This window comes from Penicillium bovifimosum, assembly GCF_028826915.1.
Source record: "Penicillium bovifimosum strain IBT 22155 chromosome Unknown utg000003l_segment0_segment0, whole genome shotgun sequence".
In the NCBI taxonomy this organism is placed as follows: Eukaryota; Fungi; Ascomycota; class Eurotiomycetes; order Eurotiales; family Aspergillaceae; genus Penicillium; species Penicillium bovifimosum.
In genome coordinates this window covers 497406-520200 of record NW_026622712.1, presented here as the reverse complement: position 1 = coordinate 520200, position 22795 = coordinate 497406, and the positions used below count along the sequence as shown (strand labels likewise).

Below are 22795 nucleotides of genomic sequence, written 5' to 3'. Positions count from 1 at the left end.
CATATGCATGGGTCAGCCGGGGCAGGAAGGCAGGAACTTAACGGTCTTCGATACGCCGCCAGACCGCCACGAAGCCGCCGCCCTGGATACGCACTCCGACCTTAGGCCGACAAACCAAGACAGACTCGCCTCCTTTAAGGGGCTCTTCTGTAGCAGATACCTCAGAGGAGGTATCAGAGGCGCCGGACTGCTCGTCAACCTCAGCTGGAGTAGCACCTTCTGCATCTGAAGGAGCAACCCAAGACGCCGGGTCAGCGCCGGACTTCTTAGTCGCAAAGCGCACATCCCACAAGCGGCCGCCACTGATTCCAGACCCAAGCTCAATAACCTTCTCTTGAACAAGGGGGAGTCGCTGGTCCCGAATCAGCTGCAGACACTCGCCGATCTGCGTGATACTGGGCATGAACACCACCAGAAGACCATCACGCTTCAAAATCGGGGTAACGTGCGGAACCCTCAAGTTTGAAGACGGCATGTCCAAAATAACATGTGAAAGGAACGGCTCGACAGTACTTCCTCTAGCTAGCGAGGCTAGGCCAGTCTTCTTTCGCAGCTCCTTCTGTTGTGCAACCCAGGTCTCGACAGGACCCACGTAGAAATCGACGTTCCCTGAGTAGATTCCGCGGCGGAACCCACGGACATTCCTCTCAGCCAATGCAGAGAACTTTGGCGAAACGTCCACGGTGTGAATGATGGCGTTGCGCTGCGCGCGCCACGCATCCCATTCCTCCTGTGCAGGATCCGCAACTGGCTCGGCCCGCTTTTCTTCTGTTTGTTCCGAGTCCTTTTCGCCCGGTCTGCTGATCCGGCCTTCAATGTAATTAATCTGTGATCGTGCTGGACGAGGCGGAGGAGTGGTGTTGGCGGCGTGGATGGCGCGCGCCAGATGTAGCGTCAGGGATCCATGGCCTGTTCCGGACTCCAGGATTTCCAATGGGGGTTGTGTCTCGCCGGTGGCAGGGGTGTTGACGTGGATGTCGAGGAGGGAAGCAATCAGATTGGCATCCTGTGGGTAGATCTACTAGGATAGCGTGAGTCCAATGTTTCTCGGTTGTCTAATCGCGGGAGTGATGCGCATACCGGCGTAACCAAGCGAGGGGTCAGTGCGACGTATTCTTCTAACGTTGGGAGGCTGACCCGAGTTGGATGGCCTGTTTTTCAAAGATGTCAGTGACCTATTCATGGAATACTGAGCGTTGGGTGTGATTGACCTTTGCGAGATTGTACAGTGTCCCAGACCCGTTTCCCAATGATGCTATCATGGTCCAATGCTCCTTTATGGGTTTGAATCTTGTCGCCCTTCTTCAATGCTTTCGATAATGCGGGCTGTTTGCCATGTAAAATGACTCGATCTCCCTCTGCGCATGTGGTTAGTCGGATGTTCGGAACAGTGTTACTTTGTTGCACACTAAGTACCTTTGATAATGGAGAAATTCGTGTCAATTGTCCGAGCGCGCAATGCCCCGGGTGATGGAGTCCTGCCCAAGAGACGCTGAATAGACTGGCGCAAACGAGACATGATATTGCAGGAGATGAAGTTGACCTAAACCTCCGCATATAAACAGTCCGAAGCTAAAGTTTGCCCAAGGAAAATCTGGCTGATCGGAGACTAACCCATTACGGTAGTTGACCCACTCCCCAGTTTCACCGGGCAGTCCATCTCTAAACTTCTGGCTTTTCAGTTCTTTACATCTTTGCAATTGTACAGTCTCTATCATTTGCACAGTTATCCAATTGCTTGCGCGATATATATGGCAACTATGGGTTCCACTTCTCTCCCGTATATGGAGACCAAGCCCAAGCTCATCTTTTTCACCGATTTTGATGGGACAATCACCGTCGATGACAGTGAGTCTTCCCCGCATAGTGCTAGAAACCCCAGTGTTGACTACAATCGCAGGCAATGACTTCATGGTATATCAAACCCCGACTTCCACCTAATGCTTTTACTGACACCCATGAGATCGACAACATTGGCTTTGGCCGGGAAAAGCGCCAAGTGTTGAGCGATCAGGTGCTTGACGAGACCTTGAGTTTCCGGTAGGTATTGAAATCACTGTATATCTCACAAGTAACCCTAATTGACCTCTTCTGTCTCTAGTGATGCCTTCCGCGAGATGCTCGATAGTATCAAGATGCCATACAACGAGTGCATCGATACGCTGTTGAAGAACATGAAGCTGGACCCATACTTCGAGGAATTCTACCACTGGGCCAAGGATAACAATGTGCCCATTGTCATCCTGTCGTCGGGCATGAAACCCATCATCAGCGCCTTGCTGGAGAAGTTCCTTGGTCACAAGCCTGCGGAACACCTTACCATCATTTCCAACGAGGCCGTGAGCCGAGATGGCAAGGATATCAATAGCGAGGGTGGCTGGCAGATCAAATATCACGATGACAGGTAAGCCTCTGCCGTTCTGATTATCATTTGTCCATGCCGTCTGACAATCATTCACTAGCCACTTTGGCCATGACAAGTCACTGGAGATTAGGCCCTATGCCGCATTGCCCGATGGAGAGCGCCCGATTCTCTTGTACGCTGGAGATGGTGTTTCCGATTTGTCTGCGGCCGCGGAAACCGATCTTCTCTTCGCCAAGGAGGGCAAAGGTACTCATCTCCTCCCGCCTTGAAACCCAGTGGAATGCTGACCTGACCCCTCGCAGATTTGGTGACCTATTGCCAGCGCCGAGGCATGCCCTACACCACTTTTGCAAATTGGTCCACAATCCTTTCAACTTCTAAAGACATCCTGAGTGGCAAGGTGACCGCCGGTGAAGTGGCTGCCAAGGCCTCGCTCGGTGTGTAGATGAGGGTTGCTTTGATAGACTTGGAACTAGACAGACATGTGACGATAGACAATATTTTCACATACCTAGAGATATTTTTAGCGAGAATTAATGGACGTAATGGACAATGGCCAACAAATCACCTACAAGCTTACGAGCCAAAACACCAGAGCCTGGACCAGTCTGTCAGGAGTCACCGCCTTCAAGTGCGAGCGTCGAGGGCGAACTTCGATCCCCAAAACAAATTATACTTGTCCTTTATAAGCCAGAGTTGACCAAATTTGGTCTTCTCCCATTGTCTAAAACTCCTGTGTTTCGTAAGGCATCATGCGACACTGCGTCTCGCTGTTCTCCAAGTCCTTGCCAGGGTGATTCCAATTCCATCATGGCTCGCCGGCTAGTATGGGACTCCTACTGTTTTGCTCCTTGCGAAGGATTTGGCTAATTCAACCTAGGTCCGAGCGGGCGTACAACTCGGTTTAATTGCAACTTTTATACTCCTTGTCGTGGTAGTTCTCGACAATCGATTTCGCGTTCTTCCCTCGTCCATTCATGGCCACCTTCCATCGCATTATTCCGGCTACGTGATCACAGATATCACCGTCACCACATGTTCCTCACTCAACCCATTCTCGAGCTGTAAGCTGGACCCGGAAACCTGGTATCGCGTCGAAAAGGACCTCTACCTCCGCACGGCCTGGACTTCGAGTGCCTATGTCCAGTTCCAACGTAAAAAGGAGGAGGAATTGGGTGCCGATGACAAGGTGGTCATCGACTTGAAAATCAGTCGCATTACTCCTACCTCTGAACATGTCGGAAAGGCCGCGATTGAAGCGTGGGAACCCCGTCCAGGAGGTATCTGGCTCAAGCGCTCTTCCTCTCGTCATGCTAGTGATTCCGAGAATGCCGTGACATACGTCGATGTCCTTTTTGGAGCGGATGCCGTCGACCCTCGTCCCAACTGGGAAGTCAAAGATACACCCATTCTCTTGGATAGTACAACGGAACAGTTGGAGACCCGCCTTAGTATCCGGAGAGGACACCCGCTGGCTAAGGCCAAGAAACCGATTCCCCGAATCAACGACAACCAGAAGTTCAAGGTCATGCAGCTGGCAGATCTTCACATGAGCACAGGCCTCGGCGCCTGTCGTGATCCTGTTCCTGCGGAAGCTGTGGCTGGCCAAAGGTGTGAAGCCGACCCTCGAACCCTGGAATTTGTTGAGCGGCTTCTCGACGAAGAGAAGCCGGACATGGTGATCTTCTCTGGTGACCAGATCAATGGAGAGACAGCCCCCGATGCTCAAAGTGCTCTTTTCAAGTCCGTCAAGCTCTTGATTGATCGAAAAATTCCGTACGCAGCTATATTTGGAAATCACGATGATGAGGGTGACCTCAACCGAGAACAACTCATGGCCATATACGAAGACCTCCCTTACTCCCTCGCAGCCGCTGGCCCCGAAGACATTGACGGGGTCGGAAATTACATTGTCGAAGTCCTCGACCGTGGTGGTAGCACACACTCTGCCCTGACCTTCTACCTCCTTGACACACATTCCTACTCTCCCGACGAGCGTCAGTTCCGTGGGTACGATTGGATCAAACCGAGCCAAACGCGGTGGTTCAAGAATACCGCCCAAAGTCTGCAAAGAAAGCATCATGAATACTCCCACATCCACATGAACGTGGCATTCATTCACATCCCGCTCCCTGAGTACCGCATGCCTGGAAAGTACTTCAAGGGCGCGTGGATGGAACCCCCTACAGCACCCGGGTTCAACTCCGGCTTTAAGAGTGCTCTCGAAGAAGAGGGTGTCTTGTTTGTCAGTTGCGGACAGTAAGTTGCAACCCTCTTTCTATGCCACTGTAAATACTAATAGTTCTCCAGCGACCATGTCAACGACTATTGCATGCTCGAGCATGATGACAACGAGAAGCCTTCCCTCTGGATGTGCTACGGCGGTGGTGTGGGAATGGGCGGATACGGTGGCTACGACAACTACGTCCGCCGAGTGCGTTTCTTCGACTTTGACATGGGCTCCGGTCGCGTCATGACATACAAGCGTTTAGAATGGGGCAAGACGGAAGCCAAAATCGACGAAATGATGATCGTGGATCGCGGTACCGTCAAGGGTCCAGAAGAAGCATCCTAATGGAGTCTGATCTCACTGCATCTTTTTTTTTTCATCTTTCTCTTCCCTCCCTTTTCTCTTCTATATTGCACCGAGATGTCAGTGTGTCTGTACTGCCCCTGTCCTCACATACTGTCATTCCCGTTCTTGTCAGCGGTCCTGTTCTTCCTGTACTGTACATATATCTATTTCTGCCCCTTGCCTGCAATAGGTCGGCGTCTGCGGGGAGTCTATCTTGTACTGAAATATTAAGCCATCTCTCCTAGTCTCCCTCCATCTGCACCTTTAGTACCTTAGGTAAGCTTGGATCTTCATGTTGGTCTACCGAATTATAGAAGAGTCGGACCTGCAATGGAATCGCCTGAGAGTAGTTTACATCGGCACTGGAAGTACCATCTTCACATGCCTCTCCTCACCACCATTTCTCAAAAAGAACACGCTGCCTCCCACCCTCCCCGAGTATCTGACCCAAGCTCTCCACGACAGCATCAGTCATAGGAGGCGGTCCACAAACATAGCAGACTGTTCCCCGAGGATCCAATTCGGTATCCTTACCCAGAGCCGCGGCGCGCAAATCAGCACCAGATATTCTCTCTGTGTGGATATTGATGTCAGACGTGGACCCAGCAGACATCAGATCAGCCGAGGCCAAGTTCGTGAGGAACAGGTCCAGAGAGATTTGGAGACGATGGGAACTCTCCTGAGACCGGATTATCTGGCGTATACGCGGGAGGAAGAGAATCTGGTCTAGTTTCGTGTCTGCTGAGGCTGTTCCCTGATCCTGTGGTAGACGGCTGGAGTATAGAACGCGGATGGTTTTCGGATTATTGGTGTGGGGTCCCTTGTTGTTCAAGTGTGAGAGGATGGACATCAGTGGGCTGACAATAGTATTAGTCTTTCTCCTTTACATCTGATATGGCGAGACTTGGGCGATTATCACTTACTTGATGCCAACACCACCAGCGACAAGAACCACGTTCTTGATGTTGCTGAGACTGACCCCTGCGGGTGGCCAGACGAAGCTTCCTCCGACTCGGATACTCAGCTCCTTGCCTAGGATATCCTCTTTCGGTCTCCATAGCCACGCGGCAGCAGGGTTACCTGGCGAGTCTTGTACAGCCAATTCCACATAAGGTGGTCTTCCCTGAGTTTCTGTTTCCGGGGAGGCTTCCAGTGCCTCCCCAACTAATGGATCTACAGAAGCCTCTGGGGGTGGCAGCACTTCTGCATCTGCGGGGGTGGAAGTAATAGTGAAGCCGCCCGCCTGGGCAATGGAAGGAATGTTCACATCAAGCCATTGACCTGGTAAGAAGCTAGAGGGCTGTTGATTGGTATTCTATGAGTCTCATTAGCTATGCTCTTGGCATGAGCATGATATGTGACGAGTGATGTGATTGGAGCCGGGGGTTGGCCGTGCGGGGGCATTCGGTGGGGATGCAACAGGGGGATAGAGAGCGTGCGACCGGGATGGTAGCGGACGTGGTATGGATTGAGAATGACAGGTATTTTACTAGCGATGGGATCAAAGGAAAAGAATATGTTGCCATACATTAGGTTCCGGTGGAGGCAGAGCAAACTGTAGCAGTCTAACGGAGGGGTTGACCTGCTCAATATGCGACAAGCGCACTGGATATAGTCTGTTCTGCCGGGGCTCTGCAGCTGTCCGGAGCTCGTGGGGAATTGAATCCTCCCTTTGAGAGCTCATTTGGCCTGTGGTTCTTGAAATTGAGCGGAACACAGGTTGACTATGCCGGATGATGCGGGGTGAGATGGAGCGAGAGGGACACAATGAGTAGAACGACTTCATCAGATACATATAGGAATCAAACTAGAGGGATATGTCTGGACGACTTCCATCAAATAGGTTGATGTACTATCCTTGCAAAAAGATAGAACTTGCGTCTTGGGTATGAGACTGTCGTTGTAGATCGTCACAGGTTGGGACTTATCCGTGACCACATGACTTCCTTTCTACAACAACCGACCAGCATTGAGTCGACCTCACGATGTCACTCAATACGTCCTGACTATGGGTATGAATCATGGCTATTGAAATTGGAGAATATCCTCTTTGTTCTCATTTTCTTGACACCAGACTAACATGGGTAGAGTCATGGGTATGTACACTGTGAGTCTGCGACTCACATCACTCCACATTAGCGGTTGACCAAGCGCTTTGAACTAAAGCTGCAAGTTCCCTCAAAGCGCCAAGATCCCACTGGTTTTGGCGAGGGAAATAATGTGATGGGCGCTCGATGCAGATCTCCCCTCCTATCACACCGTCTAGCGTGTGACGACCGGCAGCCCAGCCACAATTCTCACCATTTCATTGGTGTGATGACCCCGGGCTACTACTGACACTGGCGCTTTGCCGCCATCAAGCATTGGCCAGATGCACCTTGCAAATACAACTTCAGGTCCTCTGCACGGGTGTCCCATGCTGATTCGTGCCCCCTCCTGCATACGATGGCTTGTTCCGTCGGCCACTCGCTGGCCTTGAACCCATATCTAACGCTCGCCCTCCGGATCGCCCAGACTCGTGCTCTTTTGCTTTCTCTTTGATCTTTTCTTGCACGTTGAAGCATTTGGTTATTAAGTGTGGAAGACTGGATGTCTAAGCCAGCCGGCCTGGCCAAATCGCGTTGTACACAGCTTTGATTCTGCCATAAGGCTCAGCTGAACGGTCAGCTTGGACATAAGAGCAGAGACGATCTTCGTTGCGAGCCTTCCAAAATCACTGCCAAAATGCAGTTCTTCTTCCCAAAGAAGCACAAGCACCACAGGCTCGTCCTCTACTTGATGGCCGGCGAGCTCCCGATCACCATCGTAATATTGACCTTGACTGGTATCGCTTCTCACGATCTATACCGAACATTATTGTGGCAAGACGGAGCAGACAATGGCTTCAACAGTGCTCCAAATGAGGTTCTATATGCGGCAGCGAATTACAGGCAATTTACGCCCCCTATGGTATGGTCAAGCTTGTAAGTTGTTACTCGCAGTACTCTATATTGAAGAAATCATCACTAACTCGGGACAGTATCACCAGCTATAACCTTGTCCTTGGTGTTTTGAGCACGTTTTTCCTCATCACCAAGCTGCCAACCCACTGGATGAATCTGTTTTACCCTCCCGTTGCGGTCGCCGTCCACGCGTCCTTGATCGCTCTCTATCTTGTGTCAGCAGTCTACCAAGCAGGCTCCGATACGTCAGATCCCAACCACCCTCAGCCAGGAGCACCCTGGTACATTGCAAAGAATTGCAATGTCGCCTTCAGAAAGTCCAATATCGGATATTGCATGCAAGCCAAAGCGCTGTTTGCCGTCACAGTCATCATTATGTACGCTCGACCTTCCTTTTTAAACCAAATTTGCCTTCCAGCCTTCTATGAACCACCCAGCTAACAACCCCTCAGTGTGTACTATTCAGTCATCCTCGGCTTCAACATCCACTCCTGCTTCATCACCGCCGAGGAACGCGAAGAGATCCTGGAGCAGAGAGAAGAGCGACGCATCGAGAAAGAGTTCGAAGAGGAAGTCATCAAATCTCCCGGCATGATCCCCATGACTCCCGGTTCAATGCCCCGAGGACCAGGCATGGTACCCCGTACCCCCGGCATCCCCCCCATGGCCGTTGGAGGAAATATCTCACCCTTCGCTCCGCGTACCCTGGCCTTTAACCGACTCGGTAATGGCAGCACCGCCTCAGATCTTCCACTGCGGGACAACTCTCGTGCGCCGCAACCTCAATCCACGCATCCACAAGACGTCGGCTCGGAGAGCTCGGGTGGGTCACCGATGTATTTCCCCGCCGCCGCCGAAAAAGGCGGCTAAGTCTTGAAGGGATCGGTGTTGTTGTTTGTCGTGCGGGATTGTTTTTGTGATACCATTTGTTGCTGCTCATACATCCACTTTCATTATTCACCGGGGCAAGAACGGCGTTTAGTGGGTTGAGTTTCCTTGCCTTTTGCTCACCGTGTTCAATGGCCCCTGGGCTCGCCTTTATTGGTTGAGTGCCCTCCAAGTCCTCAGTACATACCGTCATTGTCGGCCTTGGACTTTTGATATACTCTGACGCTTATGTTCGTTGAAAATCCTCTAATTTAAAGTTTTTGAGTTGGCATAACAAAGACATGTACAATTTCGTATGCTTGAATTACACTATGCTCGTAAAAGCAGGGCCAAGTAATAGCAGCCGGATACACACCGAACCGAGAAGTGATCGGAACCGCAGCGCACAAAACGCTCCACCCACCATAACAGGCTGAGGCTCGTTTGGAGGTATGATCATTGGAAATCGAGAAGCTCGAATCCAGCACAATAGACAGCATGATCGAACAGCGAAGTGTTCCAAGAACGGAGAGGGTATCTTGACATGTCACAAGAGAAACGTGGAAAATTCGTAAACATCATCTCCTCTGGGCTTTACAAGGCCCAAGAGAAGCGGAAAAACCGGACAGTACGGAGTAAAGACTAAGCTGACTCCTGACGTTTCTTCTCTTTTTTAGACCAGCGCACTATGATATTATCTTGATTAGCCCATGTCTTGCCAAGAGTGAATATTTGGAGAACAGAGATATTGGAGGCGGGGGGTATAGATTAGAGTCGGGAATCAAAGGCAATGGACAGGACTTACAGCCACAGGCATTGCACAAAGTCTTCGGTCCGTTGGGTCCCTTCCTCCATTCTGGCGAGTCTGCCGTACCGCAGTCGCTACAGACATGTTGGCCCTTGAGTCTCTTACGCCGGTCACCCTCCTGGACATTGCGCTCTTGGTCGGCGGCCGTAGTGATATCAATTTCGCAGTGCACAAGCCCGCCACGACTGGCCCCTGTACTTAAGCCTTGCGATCTCTCGCCCTCGGCGTAGTGCAGGCCGGTCATGACTTCAATACCCTGTATGTGTGAGTAAGCTTCGCCGGTATTGGGCCCCTGGTAATAGTCCGCTGTTTGGCTCGTGTCGGATTCATCCGAGTTCGGCCCCACGGTGTCCGTGGAGTCGTGATCACTAGTTACCTCCCTTGACCGGGCGGTTTGTTGGGCTTGCACATCGGTCGGCGCGCGAGTGTCCAATTCGGCCTTGGGGTAAAAGACCCGAGAGCCAGTTGCCTCTTCTTCATCTTCTTCTTGCCTCAATTTGGCGATTTGGTGAATCAGACGTGCGTTCTCAACCTTGTGTTCCAAAAAGGAGTCAAGCAGCTGCGAGATCTTGCTGGGATGCGGTCGACACACGAGGAAATAGCCGGTGCAGCGCTCATTGGCCGGTGTCTCTCGACCCTGAAGCTCGAACTGATTGGCAATATGTGCGTGACCATGAGCCTCCATGAGGCAGTATGTACCGTTGGTCTTTTGAAATCGTATGTGGGTCCGGAACGGTTGGTTTGTGGCGACCGATTCCTCCAAGTCTTTCTGGAGAACTGTCTGGTCGTCCTTGTGAATGTACTGTGACAGAATGGTTCCCTCAAGCTGTTTCGGTGTACGGCCGGTGATGTTCTTGGCTGATGGCGTGGCGTAGGTGATCCGGCCCAGAGGGGTCAAGAGAAGCAGCATGTCTTTCATTTCCTCGAGCACGCGCTCTGTCCATCCTGAATCATCCTGCACATTCGAGTATCCTCCGTGTTGGGCAGTTTGCATCCCATACCGTGGGCCATAGGATCCGGGGATCTGCTGTTGCTCCATTGCGTACACCGGATGCCCCTCGTTGGGGCCTGACCTCATCTGGGAAGTAGCTAGGGACATCCCCTCATATTCCTGCGGGCCACTCAGAGCCATATTGAGCGTAGGACGAAATCGCGAGGGAAAAATATGTTGTGGGCACCAGGCCTATGTGTTGTGAAATTGTTCGGATTCGGTGTTTATCATTAAGATCCAAGGGATTCGCTAGAAGACGATGCCCGCACGAGACGATGGGTATAGTCGAGCGGGTGTTGGAGGGACCATTATCCAAATTCGAGCCTGCGGTACGCTCGTGGCCAATTTGCGTTGCGCTGAGTAGTGTATCTCTCAGGATGTGCACATCATTTAGATTGAGGGCTTGGAACTCCCTGTGGAAAGAATGTACGGAGGAGTACGGAGTACTCTGCCATTGCGGGTTTGACGCCGTCGATCTATGTGGGTCTGGACTCTGGACTCTGCAGTCTGCACTTTATCGCAACGCACGTGACTTCGTGTCGCCTTGAACGCGGGACTATGTGACCGATTATGTATCCATGAGATCTGAGCGCTTTGATTACTCCGTACCCCAGGACCCTTCTTCCAGGTGCATGACGCTGGTTTTTTACAGGGCAAAATTACAACGGGCTCAGCTGCCCATCGGAGTGCTTTTGCAAGATGTAAGGAGGAATTATTTACCGGTGGTGTGTCGCGATGCTAATGGTTCTTCAGGTGTAAGTGCAGCGGTTCCATACTCTGACCAGCAAAAAGATTCTAAACGGACATCTAACATACCGCAGCGAAGATTGATAAACTCTCTATTCTGGGGTATGTTTCTACCATGTCCGGACCTGATGCAACAACTGCGGAGGGTATTGAAACTCGTGCTAATCAAACCACGCCTATCATAGAATCCGGTCCTTCGATAATACACGCAGCGAAACGATTCAATTTCATACACCCCTCACATTGATTGTCGGATATAATGGATCAGGGAAAACGGTATGCAATGGCGAAACTGGTGACTCGGACGTGCAACCTGCAGGGAACTAACGGGGATGTAGACCATCATCGAGTGTCTCAAATATGCGACAACGGGCGACCTCCCTCCGAACAGCAAAGGCGGTGCTTTCATCCACGATCCAAAGCTATGTGGCGAAAAAGAGGTGCTCGCTCAGGTGAAGCTGTCATTCAAGAGCACCTCCGGAGCGAAAATGGTTGCTACGCGCAGTCTACAGCTTACGGTCAAGAAAACCACACGACAACAGAAGACACTTGAGGGTCAGTTGCTGATGATCAAAAATGGCGAACGGACGGCTATATCATCGCGAGTGGCCGAGCTAGACCAAATCCTGCCACAGTATCTGGGTGTGTCGAGGGCTGTGCTTGATTCGGTCATTTTCTGTCATCAAGACGAAAGTCTGTGGCCGATGAGTGAACCGGCGGTGTTGAAAAAGAGATTTGATGAGATCTTTGAGGCGATGAAGTACACAAAGGCCATCGACAACATCAGAGCTCTGCGAAAGAAGCAGAACGAGGAGCTTGGCAAATACAAGATCATGGAACAGCATGCGAAAGAAGACAAGGACAAGGCAGACCGCGCCGAGAAACGATCCGTCAAGCTTCAAGATGAAATCGAGGCTCTGCGAGAAGAAACTCAGCAGATGTCGAAAGAGATGCGGCGTGTCGCAGAGCTTGCGGATAAGGCTTGGACGCAGTCTGAAAGCTACGCCCAAGTCCTTGGTGCTCTTGAGGGGAAGCGCATCGAAGCTAAAAGCATCCAGACCACCATTGACAACCTCAAGAGACATCTAGTTGAGCTTGATGACTCTGATGAATGGCTCGAATCCACCCTAGAGCAATTTGAAACGAAGCAGATCCATTATCAGCATGAAGAAGAGTCCCAGAAGGAGAAATATATGGAAATCAAAGATCGCATTGAGCAGACTCGGCATCGCCTTGGTCTGAAACAGGCCGAGAACGGAAGATTTGAGAACGATAAAGCCAATTTCGAGCGCCAGACTCAAAGGCGCCAGGAGATGATCAATGAGATTGCTCGCTCTAACAACATTCGTGGCCTTGATGACAAAATGGATCAGTCTGAGATTGAGACATTCATGCAGAAGATCAAGCGCCTTTTGAAAGAGCAGAATCAGTCTCTGGATCGTGTAAAGCGTGAAGCCCAGAAAGAGCTCCGTGAGGTGCAAGAAAGGTTGAGTGAGATTGGGCAAACCAAGTCGGCTCTTCAAGAGACCAAAAATGCTGCTAAGCGACAGATTGCCGCAAATGACAAGGAGGCAACGAGCTATCAAACGAAACTCAATGCAATTGATGTTGATGAGGGTTCCCAAGCGGCACTTGAGTCGAAGCTTGAGGACATCACGTCCGGCCTCGAGCACGCAAAAGAGCGAGCTAAAACTGCTTCCTGGGATCAAGATATCCAGGATACCAATGCGGAGATTCGTCGCCTCGAGGATGAAAGCTCCAGGTTGAACACTGAGCTGATTGAGTCAACCAAGAAGGCCGGCGACTTAGCTCGCCTTGACCACCTCAAGAAGGAATGCAAAGACCGAGAGCGCAGTCTCCAAACGATGACAGGCGCTCATGGCGATCGTCTCGTGAAGGTCATTGGTCCAGATTGGAAGCCCGAGACACTGGAGCGAGACTTCCAACAGGCCCTCGATAGTGAATCCAAGAATGTCGCTGACGCGGAGCGAGAGCGCGACGGTGTGAGCCGAGAGCTGGAGCATGTGGAGTTCAAGCTCAAGACTGCCAAGAAGAACCTCAAGCAACGTCAAACGGAACTTGAGCAATGCGTGAAAGAGATTCGCGAGGCTGTTGACGCAGAACCTTCTGAATACCCTGAAATCGTCAAAGAACGCCAGGCACAGTACGATCTTGCCAGGAAAGACGCCGATCAATATGCTGGAATGGGAGAGTATCTCATTAAATGTCTTGATGCTGCTAAGCGGACCAAGCTGTGCCGAACATGTTCAAGATCTTTCAAGAACGAGGCCGAACTCCAGGCATTCACAAGAAAGCTGGATGCTCTAGTCAAGAAGGCTAGCCACGATGCTGACGACGAGGAGTTGAAGGCTCTCGAAGAACATTTTGAAATTGCCCGCGAGGCTAGTTCGTCCTACGATACTTGGGTCCGTTTGTCAGAGACTGTCATTCCGGAGCTTGAACAGGAAGAGCAGGAATGTGAAGCCCAGCGAGACCGGCTTGTAGACAAGCTGGAAACGCATGATGCGAAGGTCAGCGAGAAGGCCGAAATCAAACGTGACATTGAAGGGCTGGCTAAGACAGTCGGCACTATCGCGCGTTACGATACGGAGACCAAGACAATCAAAGGCCAGATAGAAGAGCTCGCTGCAAAGCAGCAAGACACTTCAATGGCTCGCACTCTTGAAGATATACAGGACGAGATCGCTTCCCTCAACGAAAAGTCACGAGAGTTAAAGAAGACTCTCACGAAGGTGACGAATGAGAAAGAAAAGACACGGGCTGATATCAACAAGCTCGAGCTTGAGTTCCGAGATGTGAAAAGCAACCTAGACAATGCGAAATTCCAGCTTGAAAAGAAAGCGGATCTAGTTGCTCGGATGGAGGAATTCAAGACGCTCAACAGTCAGCAGCGGGAGGCAATTGAGAAAGCAGATCGGGATATCGAAGGTCTTACACCCGAATTACTTCAAGCTCAAGCCCGTTATGATGAAATCAGCCAGCGAGCTGATGAACGCGAACGAGATCTGCAGCATGAGATTAGCCGCTTGTCCGAGAACATCAATCAGCTCGACCTTGCCAACGGCGATATTGATTCGTACATCGAACGAGGAGGCCCGGATCAGCTTGAACGTAGCGCGCAGGAGCTTCAACAGATTGAAGCTGAGATCGGCAAACTCGAATCCGAGCAAAGCGAGATCACAAGGGCGATCAACAAGATCTCCACCCAACTCAAAGACAGCGAAAACACAAAACGACAATACTCAGACAATCTGACATATCGCCAGGCTACTCGCTCTCTAAACAGGGTTGCTGAGGAAGTTGAGCAACTGGAAGCACAAAACGCAGAAGTGGACCGTGGCCGTTTCAAACAAGAGTCAGAGCGCTGGACTCGCGAGCACAATGCCCTTGCTGCCAAACAGGCGAGCAAAATGGGTGAAATGAAGTCCAAGGATGACCAGCTGATGCAGCTGTTGGCAGACTGGGACACTGACTACAAGGATGCAGCCAGCAAATACAAGGAGTCTCATATCAAGGTTGAGACCACCAAGGCCGCCGTCGAAGATCTGGCTCGATACGGTGGGGCTCTTGACAAGGCAATCATGCAATATCACGGCCTAAAGATGGCAGAAATCAATGCCATTGCTGGCGAACTCTGGCAAAAGACATACCGCGGAACAGACGTCGACACTATTCTTATTCGGTCCGATAATGAGAACGCCAAGGGTAACCGATCTTACAACTACCGAGTCTGTATGGTGAAGTCAGGAGCAGAAATGGACATGCGCGGCCGCTGTAGTGCGGGTCAAAAGGTGCTGGCTAGCATCATCATCCGTCTTGCGCTTGCGGAATGCTTTGGCGTCAATTGCGGTCTTATTGCTCTTGATGAACCCACCACGAATCTTGATCGGGATAATATCCGCTCGCTGGCTGAGTCACTGCATGACATTATCCGCACTCGACAGCAGCAGGCTAATTTCCAGTTGATTGTCATCACCCACGACGAGGAATTCCTGCGTCATATGCAATGTGGGGACTTCAGCGACTATTACTACCGTGTTTCGCGCAACGAGAGACAAAAATCGATCATTGAGCGGCAGTCAATCGCAGAGGTAGGGTTCCAATATGGGCTCTGACTAGGCTGTTCTCGCTAACAATCTTCTAGGTCATGTAATATTTTCTGGGTCCAAACTTCTCTTCCGGTCAATTTTCAGCTATTGACTCTGGTGGCATGACTTTGTTCTGAACGATATACTTCGCCAAGCTGTCCACTTTAGATTGGGCAATTTTTTCCGGCGTTGATACTTTCAATGTATTGCTATTGCTATTATGCCAGTGGTTTGCTCCATCTGAGCGCTCATGGGATATGGATAAGAAGAGAAGGCGACATGCGCATCCAAAAGTGTTCCCAAAAAATACATAGTTGTAGAGAAAGATATATGCTATGCTACAGGCAGCCAGTTTCACAAACGAAGAAACCAGTTAGAACAACCAATCGACAAAAACAACACCAGAACAAAACTGCACTATCTTACACAACCTGCTTGTCCACCTGGCCTCTAGCCTCAGCAAGCATGCGCTCCTGGTCCTTCTTGGCCTGACGGATAGCCTGCACGCGCTGACGATCAGGGCCAGATTTCTTTTTGATCTCTGCCAACTTGGCCATAATCTGGTTATCCTCGCCAGTAGGTGAGACAGTCTTTGCACCTGTCATCGCCTGCACACGGTCCCAGATCTGGTTGTAGGTGCGGTTCTTGATGTCGAGAACGACTGACTGTTCATTTTCCACCGGGGCCGGCGCAAGCTTGTCGACGACCTTCCGCTCGGCTGCGAGGGCTTTTGCGGCATTGCCCGCCTGTTCAGCGAAGTAAATTGTCAATGCTGAGGGTCCTTCTTGGTCGCTTGTTTGTGTCACTGTCATGGGAATGCCCGGGTTGTGGTATTTTAGTCGGGGCAGACACTTGCGCCAGAAATGCCGTGCGCCTCCGTGGCCTTGGTTGATCTTGCGTGCATATGTGAGGTGGAGTCGGGTGACAGCTGGGAATTCTTTTGTTGCGGAGGCGAGGCTTGGGAGGATGGCAGCACCGGTTCCAACCTTGGTGTTGAGTATCTGAATAGTAAATAGAGGGTTAGTTGATTTATTGCCGTTCGAATTGTGCATAGGAGATAGCGCGAGTTTAGTCTCAAAGGTTGAAGGGGTCGGATATGCTAAGGGTCGGAGTTTTGGCTTACCCGCTGTAAATAAGAGTTTCGATTAGTCCATGCATTCCAAGCTACTTGAATGAGTCCGTATGGGGGGAGCGGAGAGCGGCCTGACTTACAGTTTGCAGCTTGCGAAGCCGCTTGAACAGGTTGACCATGATGGAGGATGGGTCGCAGGGGCTGGCCCGTATGCGATTCGAATTTCGGATACAAGATCAGTCGATTAGGATCAATTGCCAGAGTGAATTACTCGTAGACAGGTGATATAGGCCCAGAAACGCGAGGTTGTTGATCTGGGAAATTTATCGCAGATGTGCTTGTCGGCGAAAGAAAGTTGCTCCGAGATCGTCACGTGCTGCCTCCAACCTATATGAAGCAAACACTCGCACATAACCGTCACTTAGGTCGCGATTAGCGATTACTAGAGTCGCACTTAGAAGGCGATTGAATCAATATTTCAGACATTAAATAGATAAATACGACTTGATCGAGCTTCCTCAACCTACAAGTATCTATTCACTATCAACGTCACTTTCAACATCGAGCAGTGAAGTGGAGCCGTACAACACCGTACACCATTACGCTAAAACAAACAAAGCAAACAGATTTTATATCCGCCCCGCGATTTCTTTTGCTCCCCTCCGCCAAGTCAAGGAAATCATAGGCCAATCCTGACAATCAGAAAAAAATGGCCGCTGCTGTTGCATCCGCAGCTGAGCTCGATCCGAGCAACAGCTCGAAGAATACGCTCAAGCTCGAAAATGTTTATATGCCCCTCCCCCGCCATTGCCAATTCTCATTCACTGACTCACAATTTGCCTTTCTAGACCGAGAAGCGAGATACCCTGGTTGCAATTGAAAAGAAGTACCAGGCGCAATGGAAGCAGGACAAGGTTTTCGAAGTCAATGCTCCGTCCTTCGAAGAGGCGCCTCAGGGCGCCATGTCCCCCGCTGAACTCCGCGAGAAGTACCCCAAGTTCTTCGGTACCATGGCCTACCCTTACATGAACGGTACTCTCCATGCCGGACACAGCTTCACTGCCAGTAAGGTGGAGTTCATGGCTGGATTTGCCCGCATGGAGGGCAAGCGTGCCCTTTTCCCTCTGGGCTTCCACTGCACCGGTATGCCTATCAAGGCCTGTGCCGATAAGCTCGCCAACGAGGTAAAGAAGTTCGGCAAAGGGTTCGAGGGATACAATGAAGAGGCTGAGGCTGCCGCCGACAGTGTTGCCGCTCCCACACAAGAGGTCAAGGCCGAGGCTTCCGAGAAGTTCTCCGGCAAGAAGAGCAAGGCCGCTGCCAAGACCGTGAAAATGAAGTACCAGTTCCAGATCATGCTGGCCATTGGCGTTCCTTTGGAGGATATCCACAAGTTTGCTGATGCTGCCTACTGGCTCGACCACTTCCCCCTCTCGCTATCCGTGATCTCGACAGCATGGGCGCTCGCATTGACTGGCGCCGACAGTTCGTCACCACCGACGCTAACCCATACTACGATGCTTTCGTGCGCTGGCAGATGAACCGACTGCACGAGCTTGGCAAGATTATGTACGGCAGCCGTTACACCGTCTACTCGCCCAAGGATGGCCAGCCTTGCATGGACCACGACCGCACCGAGGGTGAGGGCATCGGCCCCCAGGAATATTCCGCTATTAAGCTCCAGGTCAAGGAATGGTCACCGAAAATGGCAGAGCTTGTCAAGGGAAAGATCGAGGATGATGCTAAGGTCTACTTCGTCCCGGCTACTCTGCGTCCCGAGACCATGTATGGTCAAACCAGCTGCTTCGTTGGCCCCAAGATCAACTACGGTCTCTTCAAGCTGAAGGAGAAGGAGTACATCGTCGTGACTAAGCGTGCTGCTTGGAACATGGCCTTCCAGGGCCACTTCTTCGGCGATAAGTTCCCCAAGACTCAGGACGAGCTTCCCCAGGTTCTTGAGGTGCCTGGTTCCACCTTCATTGGGACCCTGGTCAATGCGCCCCTGTCTTTCCACACCGAGGGTATCCGTATCCTTCCCATGGAGAGTGTTTCTGCATCTAAGGGCACTGGTGTCGTTACATCTGTCCCCTCCGACAGCCCTGATGATTACGCCACTCTCGTGGATCTCGCCAAGAAGGCCGAGTACTATGGTATTCAGAAAGAGTGGGCTGAGCTTGAAATCTTCCCTCTCATCGACACTCCTACTTATGGCAACTTGACCGCTCCTACTCTGGTCAAGCAGCTGAAGATCAACTCTCCCAAGGACGTCACCCAGCTTGCCAAAGCCAAGGAGTTGGCCTACATGGAGGGCTTCTACAAGGGAACTATGCTGGTTGGTGACTTCAAGGGCGAGTCCGTTAGCGATGCCAAGGACAAGGTCCGCAAGGCGCTCTACGAGAGCGGCGATGCCTTCCCCTTCGCTGACCCCATGGGCAAGGTTGTCAGCCGTAGTGGCGATGACTGTGTTGTTGCCTACCTGGGCCAGTGGTTCCTGAACTACGGCGAGAATGATGCCGAATGGCAGCAGGAGACCCTCAACCACGTTGTCAACAACCTCAATACCTACTCTGCCGAGTGCAAGAACGGATTCGAGAAGAACCTGTCGTGGCTGAACCGCTGGGCATGTGCCAGAACCTACGGACTCGGATCCCAGCTGCCATGGGACAAGCAGTTCCTGGTTGAGAGTCTGAGTGACAGCACTGTGTACATGGCTTACTACACCATCGCTCACCTCCTACACGGTGACCGATACGGTAAGACAACTGGCCCCTTGAAGATCACCGCAGACCAGATGACCGATGAGGTCTGGGACTACATTTTCACAAGACGTGAGATCAGCGACGATCTCATCTCCAAGAGCGGAATCAGCAAGGAATCCCTGCAGCAGATGCGCCGTGAATTCGAATACTGGTACCCCCTGGATGTCCGTGTCTCTGGAAAGGATCTGATTCAGAACCACCTGACCTTCTTCCTCTACATTCACATTGCTCTCTTCCCCAAGGAGTACTGGCCCCGTGGTGTTCGTGCCAACGGCCACTTGCTCCTCAACGGCGACAAGATGAGTAAGAGTACCGGCAACTTCTTGACCCTCAAGGATGCCGTCGACAAGTTCGGCGCTGATGCTACTCGTATTGCGTTTGCCGATGCCGGTGACAGCATTGAAGATGCCAACTTTGAAGAGACTGTTGCCAACAGCAACATCCTGCGTCTCTACACCTTGAAGGAGTGGATTGAGGATGTTGCCAAAGACCAGACTCTGCGTACTGGTCCTGCCGATGCCTTCGCTGACAAGCTCTTTGAAAATGAACTTAACAGCCTGGTTCGTGAGACTCAGAAGCACTACCAGGAGTAAGTCTCGAACCGTACTTCATTCTGTTTCATTCAAGCTAACGTCTAACTCTTTCCTAGCACTGACTTCAAGCTTGCTCTCAAGTCTGGTCTATATGACTTCACCAGCTCCCGTGATAGCTACCGTGAGGCTTCCACCGCTGCCGGCGTCGGTATGCACCGCGATATCGTTATGCGCTACGTTGAGCTGCAAGCTCTCATGCTTGCACCCATCGCTCCTCACTGGGCTGAGTACATCTGGCTCGAGGTTCTGAAGAAGGTCAGTTTTCTTTCGCTGTTTCATACTGCATTGCATCTTAATCTAATACTATACAGACCGAGTCCATCCACTTCGCCCAGTTCCCTGCCGTGCCGGAGCCTTCCCCCGAGCTGACCGCTGCTCAGAACTACGTCCGTGGTACTGCAAGCAACATCATGGGATCCGAGGCTGCCTTCGCCAAGAAGCTCTCCAAGGGCAAGGCTGCTGGCTTCGACCCCCGCAAGCCCAAAAAGCTTACCATCTTCGTTGCCAAGAAGTTCCCTAACTGGCAGGAGAAGTACATTGACTTGGTGCGCGATGCCTTTGACTCGCTGAACCTCTCCTTCAACGAGAAGGAGCTTAGCGCCAAGGTCGGCAAGCTCGGTGAAATGAAGAAGGCCATGCCCTTCGTGCAGAACCTGAAGCGTCGTCTAGTCAACGCTCGCGAGAGCCCCGCCACTGTCTTCGACCGCAAGCTTCCTTTCGATGAATTCGCCGTTCTGTCTGAGATGGTCGGTGGTCTGAAGCGCACCTCTGGCTTCAAGGAGATTGAGATCATTGCTGTTGACGAGGGTGGCAAGACTGGAGAAGTTGTAGGCACTGGTGAGAAGCGTGAGGGTCTGGCCGGCGAAAATGCCGTCCCTGGAAACCCTACGTTCCAGTTCGTCAACGTCGAGTAGAGTCATTTCTCTTCACGATATAGTCTCGGTCGCTATCTAGCCACGCCTGATGAGTTTATGCGAAAATAAAAAACGGCATACGGCGACATATACAATTTATTACTTTATCTTTATCTTTATACCTTAGGTTCACGAGGTTTCTGCATATTCACGGGCTCATTTGAGTATATTGGTCGTGTTAGGTTCTTCCTATAATTCTCAAGTACGGACAACCTAGATCAGCTCGTACATGCACCTGGCCTCAAGACGCTCAATAGTCTATAAGACTCAAGCATTTCATCAGCCATTGGATGGAACACACAAATTCGAAGCCAGGTGAAGGCAAAAGATTAAAAGAACTCACCTCCGTAGACCCTCCTTCAACGTCTCATCCTCCTGTGAGAAAACCAACCGAAACCACCCGACCTCCTTCGAATGCTCTTCCCCAGGGTGCAAAAAGACACCAGCATCAACAAATTTCTGCGCCAGAGCAAACTCCCGTTCCCGTGGGGTCATGCCCTCGTCGGTGGGTAAATAAAGCGACAAATCGATATAGACAAAGAAGCCGGCGTTGCTGGGAACAAACGTTAATTAGGGCTTTGGACAGGAAATCACTTATACTCACCCGCCTTTGATGTAGTTGACCCCCTCCTTGTCAAGCACCGAAGTCGTAAGACGATATGTTGAAGCGAGAACTTGTCTCGCCTTAGCTATGAAGCTCGATACAAAAGCTTGGTCTTCTAGAATCGCGGTGCCGATTGTTACCGCTGCCTGTGAGGCACCGTGGAGTCGCCTATGTAGGATTAGTTTTGCCTCGAGCCTTTGTGTCATGCCAGAGGGAGAAATCTTACAAGATCGCTTTGCAGCCTTGTCGAAGCTGCTGGTTTCGAGTTACCAGGAATCCAAGATGGAGGCCTCCGGAGGCGAAGTCCTACAACCGGTGTTGTCAATGGATGTATGCCTTTTTTGCTGATGTGTTTGTGACAAGTACCTTGCTAAACCCATACAGCACATGGACCAAAGTAGGGTCTATCAGCCCCGTAAAGTCCAGTGAAAGTACCGAGGTAAACGGTACAGCATCAGGGTTCCCAGAATCGAAGATACAGGAAGCATACACCTCATCACTGATCAGATGGAGACGATTTTCATTGCAGAACCGGGCGATAGCCCTGAGTGTCTCGACAGGGTAGCAACGACCTAGTGGACCTGACAGTCAATGGATGTACTTCAACTCAAACCCAAATTCAAACTCACCAACAGGATTATGCGGATTAACCAGCAGCAAAGCCCGAATCTTCATTCCACGTTCCTCGGCAGCATCTAAGGCTATCTGGTACTTCTCCACAGATGCAGGGGTGAACGCCTCCTCTGTATTGGTATCAGCATATACTATTTCCACGCCAGCTTCTACACCGTAGTCCAGCTCGAAGCGGCCGTAGACAGGTCTGTTGACGAGGATCCCGTCTCCGCGCGAGGCGAGATTGTATCCTAACATGCTACCCAGGGAGGTTGGGGAGTCTGCGATGAAGACCTGTTCTGGGTCAATTGGGATATGTGGATTGAGGATTTTATTGAGATGCGCTGCTGTCGCTGCTGGTAATCTTGCGGCTGTTGGCGCGCTTGAGCGGTAGCTGATGGAGTCTTGAGTGAAGGTGACCTGTGTGAGGTTGTTATGGATGTGATTCCAGTTACGTTTAACCACTGAACCACCTATGAAGTCCAGGTCCGGTATATGTGTACCTTCTCGTTGACATACTTGGCGATCTCTGTCCTCATTGGTTTCTGTTTCTTGGTTAGCTTTTGGCTGGAATATGATTATATGAGGTCTGTCTGCGGGAGATGTATACATTCTCCGCCATACCAAGCGAGATGAGCCCTGTTGGGTTCTTCTCGGGGTCGTAGTCTTGAGTGAGGCTGAAGCGCCAGGGGATAGACAGCTCTTCGACATTCTTTAACCCTCTTTGAGACAGCATTTTGGGCTCGATAGTCGTTGAATGTCAATGGCGAAGATCTGAAGAGCGGTGTATAATGATCGTAGAACCTAGACAGAGTTGACGTAGAAGTGTTGTGGATA

The 22795-nt window shown here is 51.2% G+C and overlaps 10 protein-coding genes across 10 annotated transcripts; 5 read left to right on the top strand and 5 right to left on the bottom strand.

Moving 5' to 3' along the window:
* Positions 1-37: 37 nt before the first annotated feature.
* On the bottom strand, positions 38-1543 carry N7515_003249 (tRNA (adenine-N(1)-)-methyltransferase; the record flags this gene model as incomplete). The annotated part of the gene is made up of 4 exons (XM_056663993.1): positions 38-1018; positions 1081-1151; positions 1212-1358; positions 1417-1543. Coding segments are annotated over 4 exons (1326 nt in total), but the record flags the coding sequence as incomplete, so codon positions are not given.
* A 217-nt stretch (positions 1544-1760) lies between these two features.
* On the top strand, positions 1761-2810 carry N7515_003248 (putative Phosphoserine phosphatase; the record flags this gene model as incomplete). The annotated part of the gene is made up of 6 exons (XM_056663992.1): positions 1761-1848; positions 1901-1914; positions 1964-2040; positions 2102-2404; positions 2463-2611; positions 2668-2810. 6 exons carry the CDS (start codon positions 1761-1763, stop codon positions 2808-2810), a joined length of 774 nt encoding a protein of 257 aa, XP_056523049.1.
* A 365-nt stretch (positions 2811-3175) lies between these two features.
* On the top strand, positions 3176-4940 carry N7515_003247 (uncharacterized protein; the record flags this gene model as incomplete). The annotated part of the gene is made up of 3 exons (XM_056663991.1): positions 3176-3190; positions 3246-4624; positions 4676-4940. The coding sequence occupies 3 exons, from the start codon at positions 3176-3178 to the stop codon at positions 4938-4940; spliced, it is 1659 nt and encodes a 552-aa protein (XP_056523048.1).
* A 391-nt stretch (positions 4941-5331) lies between these two features.
* Positions 5332-6735, bottom strand: N7515_003246 (FAD-dependent oxidoreductase; the record flags this gene model as incomplete). Its single annotated transcript, XM_056663990.1, has 3 exons — positions 5332-5797; positions 5864-6255; positions 6469-6735. The coding sequence occupies 3 exons, from the start codon at positions 6733-6735 to the stop codon at positions 5332-5334; spliced, it is 1125 nt and encodes a 374-aa protein (XP_056523047.1).
* Positions 6736-7664: 929 nt separating this feature from the next.
* On the top strand, positions 7665-8752 carry N7515_003245 (uncharacterized protein; the record flags this gene model as incomplete). The annotated part of the gene is made up of 3 exons (XM_056663989.1): positions 7665-7903; positions 7960-8259; positions 8335-8752. The coding sequence occupies 3 exons, from the start codon at positions 7665-7667 to the stop codon at positions 8750-8752; spliced, it is 957 nt and encodes a 318-aa protein (XP_056523046.1).
* Positions 8753-9391: 639 nt separating this feature from the next.
* N7515_003244 (GATA transcription factor LreB) lies at positions 9392-10689 on the bottom strand (the record flags this gene model as incomplete). Its single annotated transcript, XM_056663988.1, has 2 exons — positions 9392-9435; positions 9555-10689. The coding sequence occupies 2 exons, from the start codon at positions 10687-10689 to the stop codon at positions 9392-9394; spliced, it is 1179 nt and encodes a 392-aa protein (XP_056523045.1).
* Positions 10690-11283: 594 nt separating this feature from the next.
* N7515_003243 (MRX complex DNA-binding subunit) lies at positions 11284-15469 on the top strand (the record flags this gene model as incomplete). Its single annotated transcript, XM_056663987.1, has 4 exons — positions 11284-11303; positions 11481-11571; positions 11634-15407; positions 15461-15469. 4 exons carry the CDS (start codon positions 11284-11286, stop codon positions 15467-15469), a joined length of 3894 nt encoding a protein of 1297 aa, XP_056523044.1.
* A 357-nt stretch (positions 15470-15826) lies between these two features.
* On the bottom strand, positions 15827-16655 carry N7515_003242 (mitochondrial 54S ribosomal protein mL61; the record flags this gene model as incomplete). Its single annotated transcript, XM_056663986.1, has 2 exons — positions 15827-16405; positions 16617-16655. 2 exons carry the CDS (start codon positions 16653-16655, stop codon positions 15827-15829), a joined length of 618 nt encoding a protein of 205 aa, XP_056523043.1.
* A 530-nt stretch (positions 16656-17185) lies between these two features.
* N7515_003241 (leucine--tRNA ligase CDC60) lies at positions 17186-20742 on the top strand (the record flags this gene model as incomplete). Its single annotated transcript, XM_056663985.1, has 5 exons — positions 17186-17260; positions 17325-17869; positions 17932-19824; positions 19885-20083; positions 20140-20742. The coding sequence occupies 5 exons, from the start codon at positions 17186-17188 to the stop codon at positions 20740-20742; spliced, it is 3315 nt and encodes a 1104-aa protein (XP_056523042.1).
* A 339-nt stretch (positions 20743-21081) lies between these two features.
* N7515_003240 (Pyridoxal phosphate-dependent transferase major region subdomain 2) lies at positions 21082-22694 on the bottom strand (the record flags this gene model as incomplete). Its single annotated transcript, XM_056663984.1, has 7 exons — positions 21082-21295; positions 21347-21514; positions 21573-21652; positions 21713-21918; positions 21976-22378; positions 22462-22503; positions 22569-22694. The coding sequence occupies 7 exons, from the start codon at positions 22692-22694 to the stop codon at positions 21082-21084; spliced, it is 1239 nt and encodes a 412-aa protein (XP_056523041.1).
* Between the last annotated feature and the right edge of the window lie 101 nt (positions 22695-22795).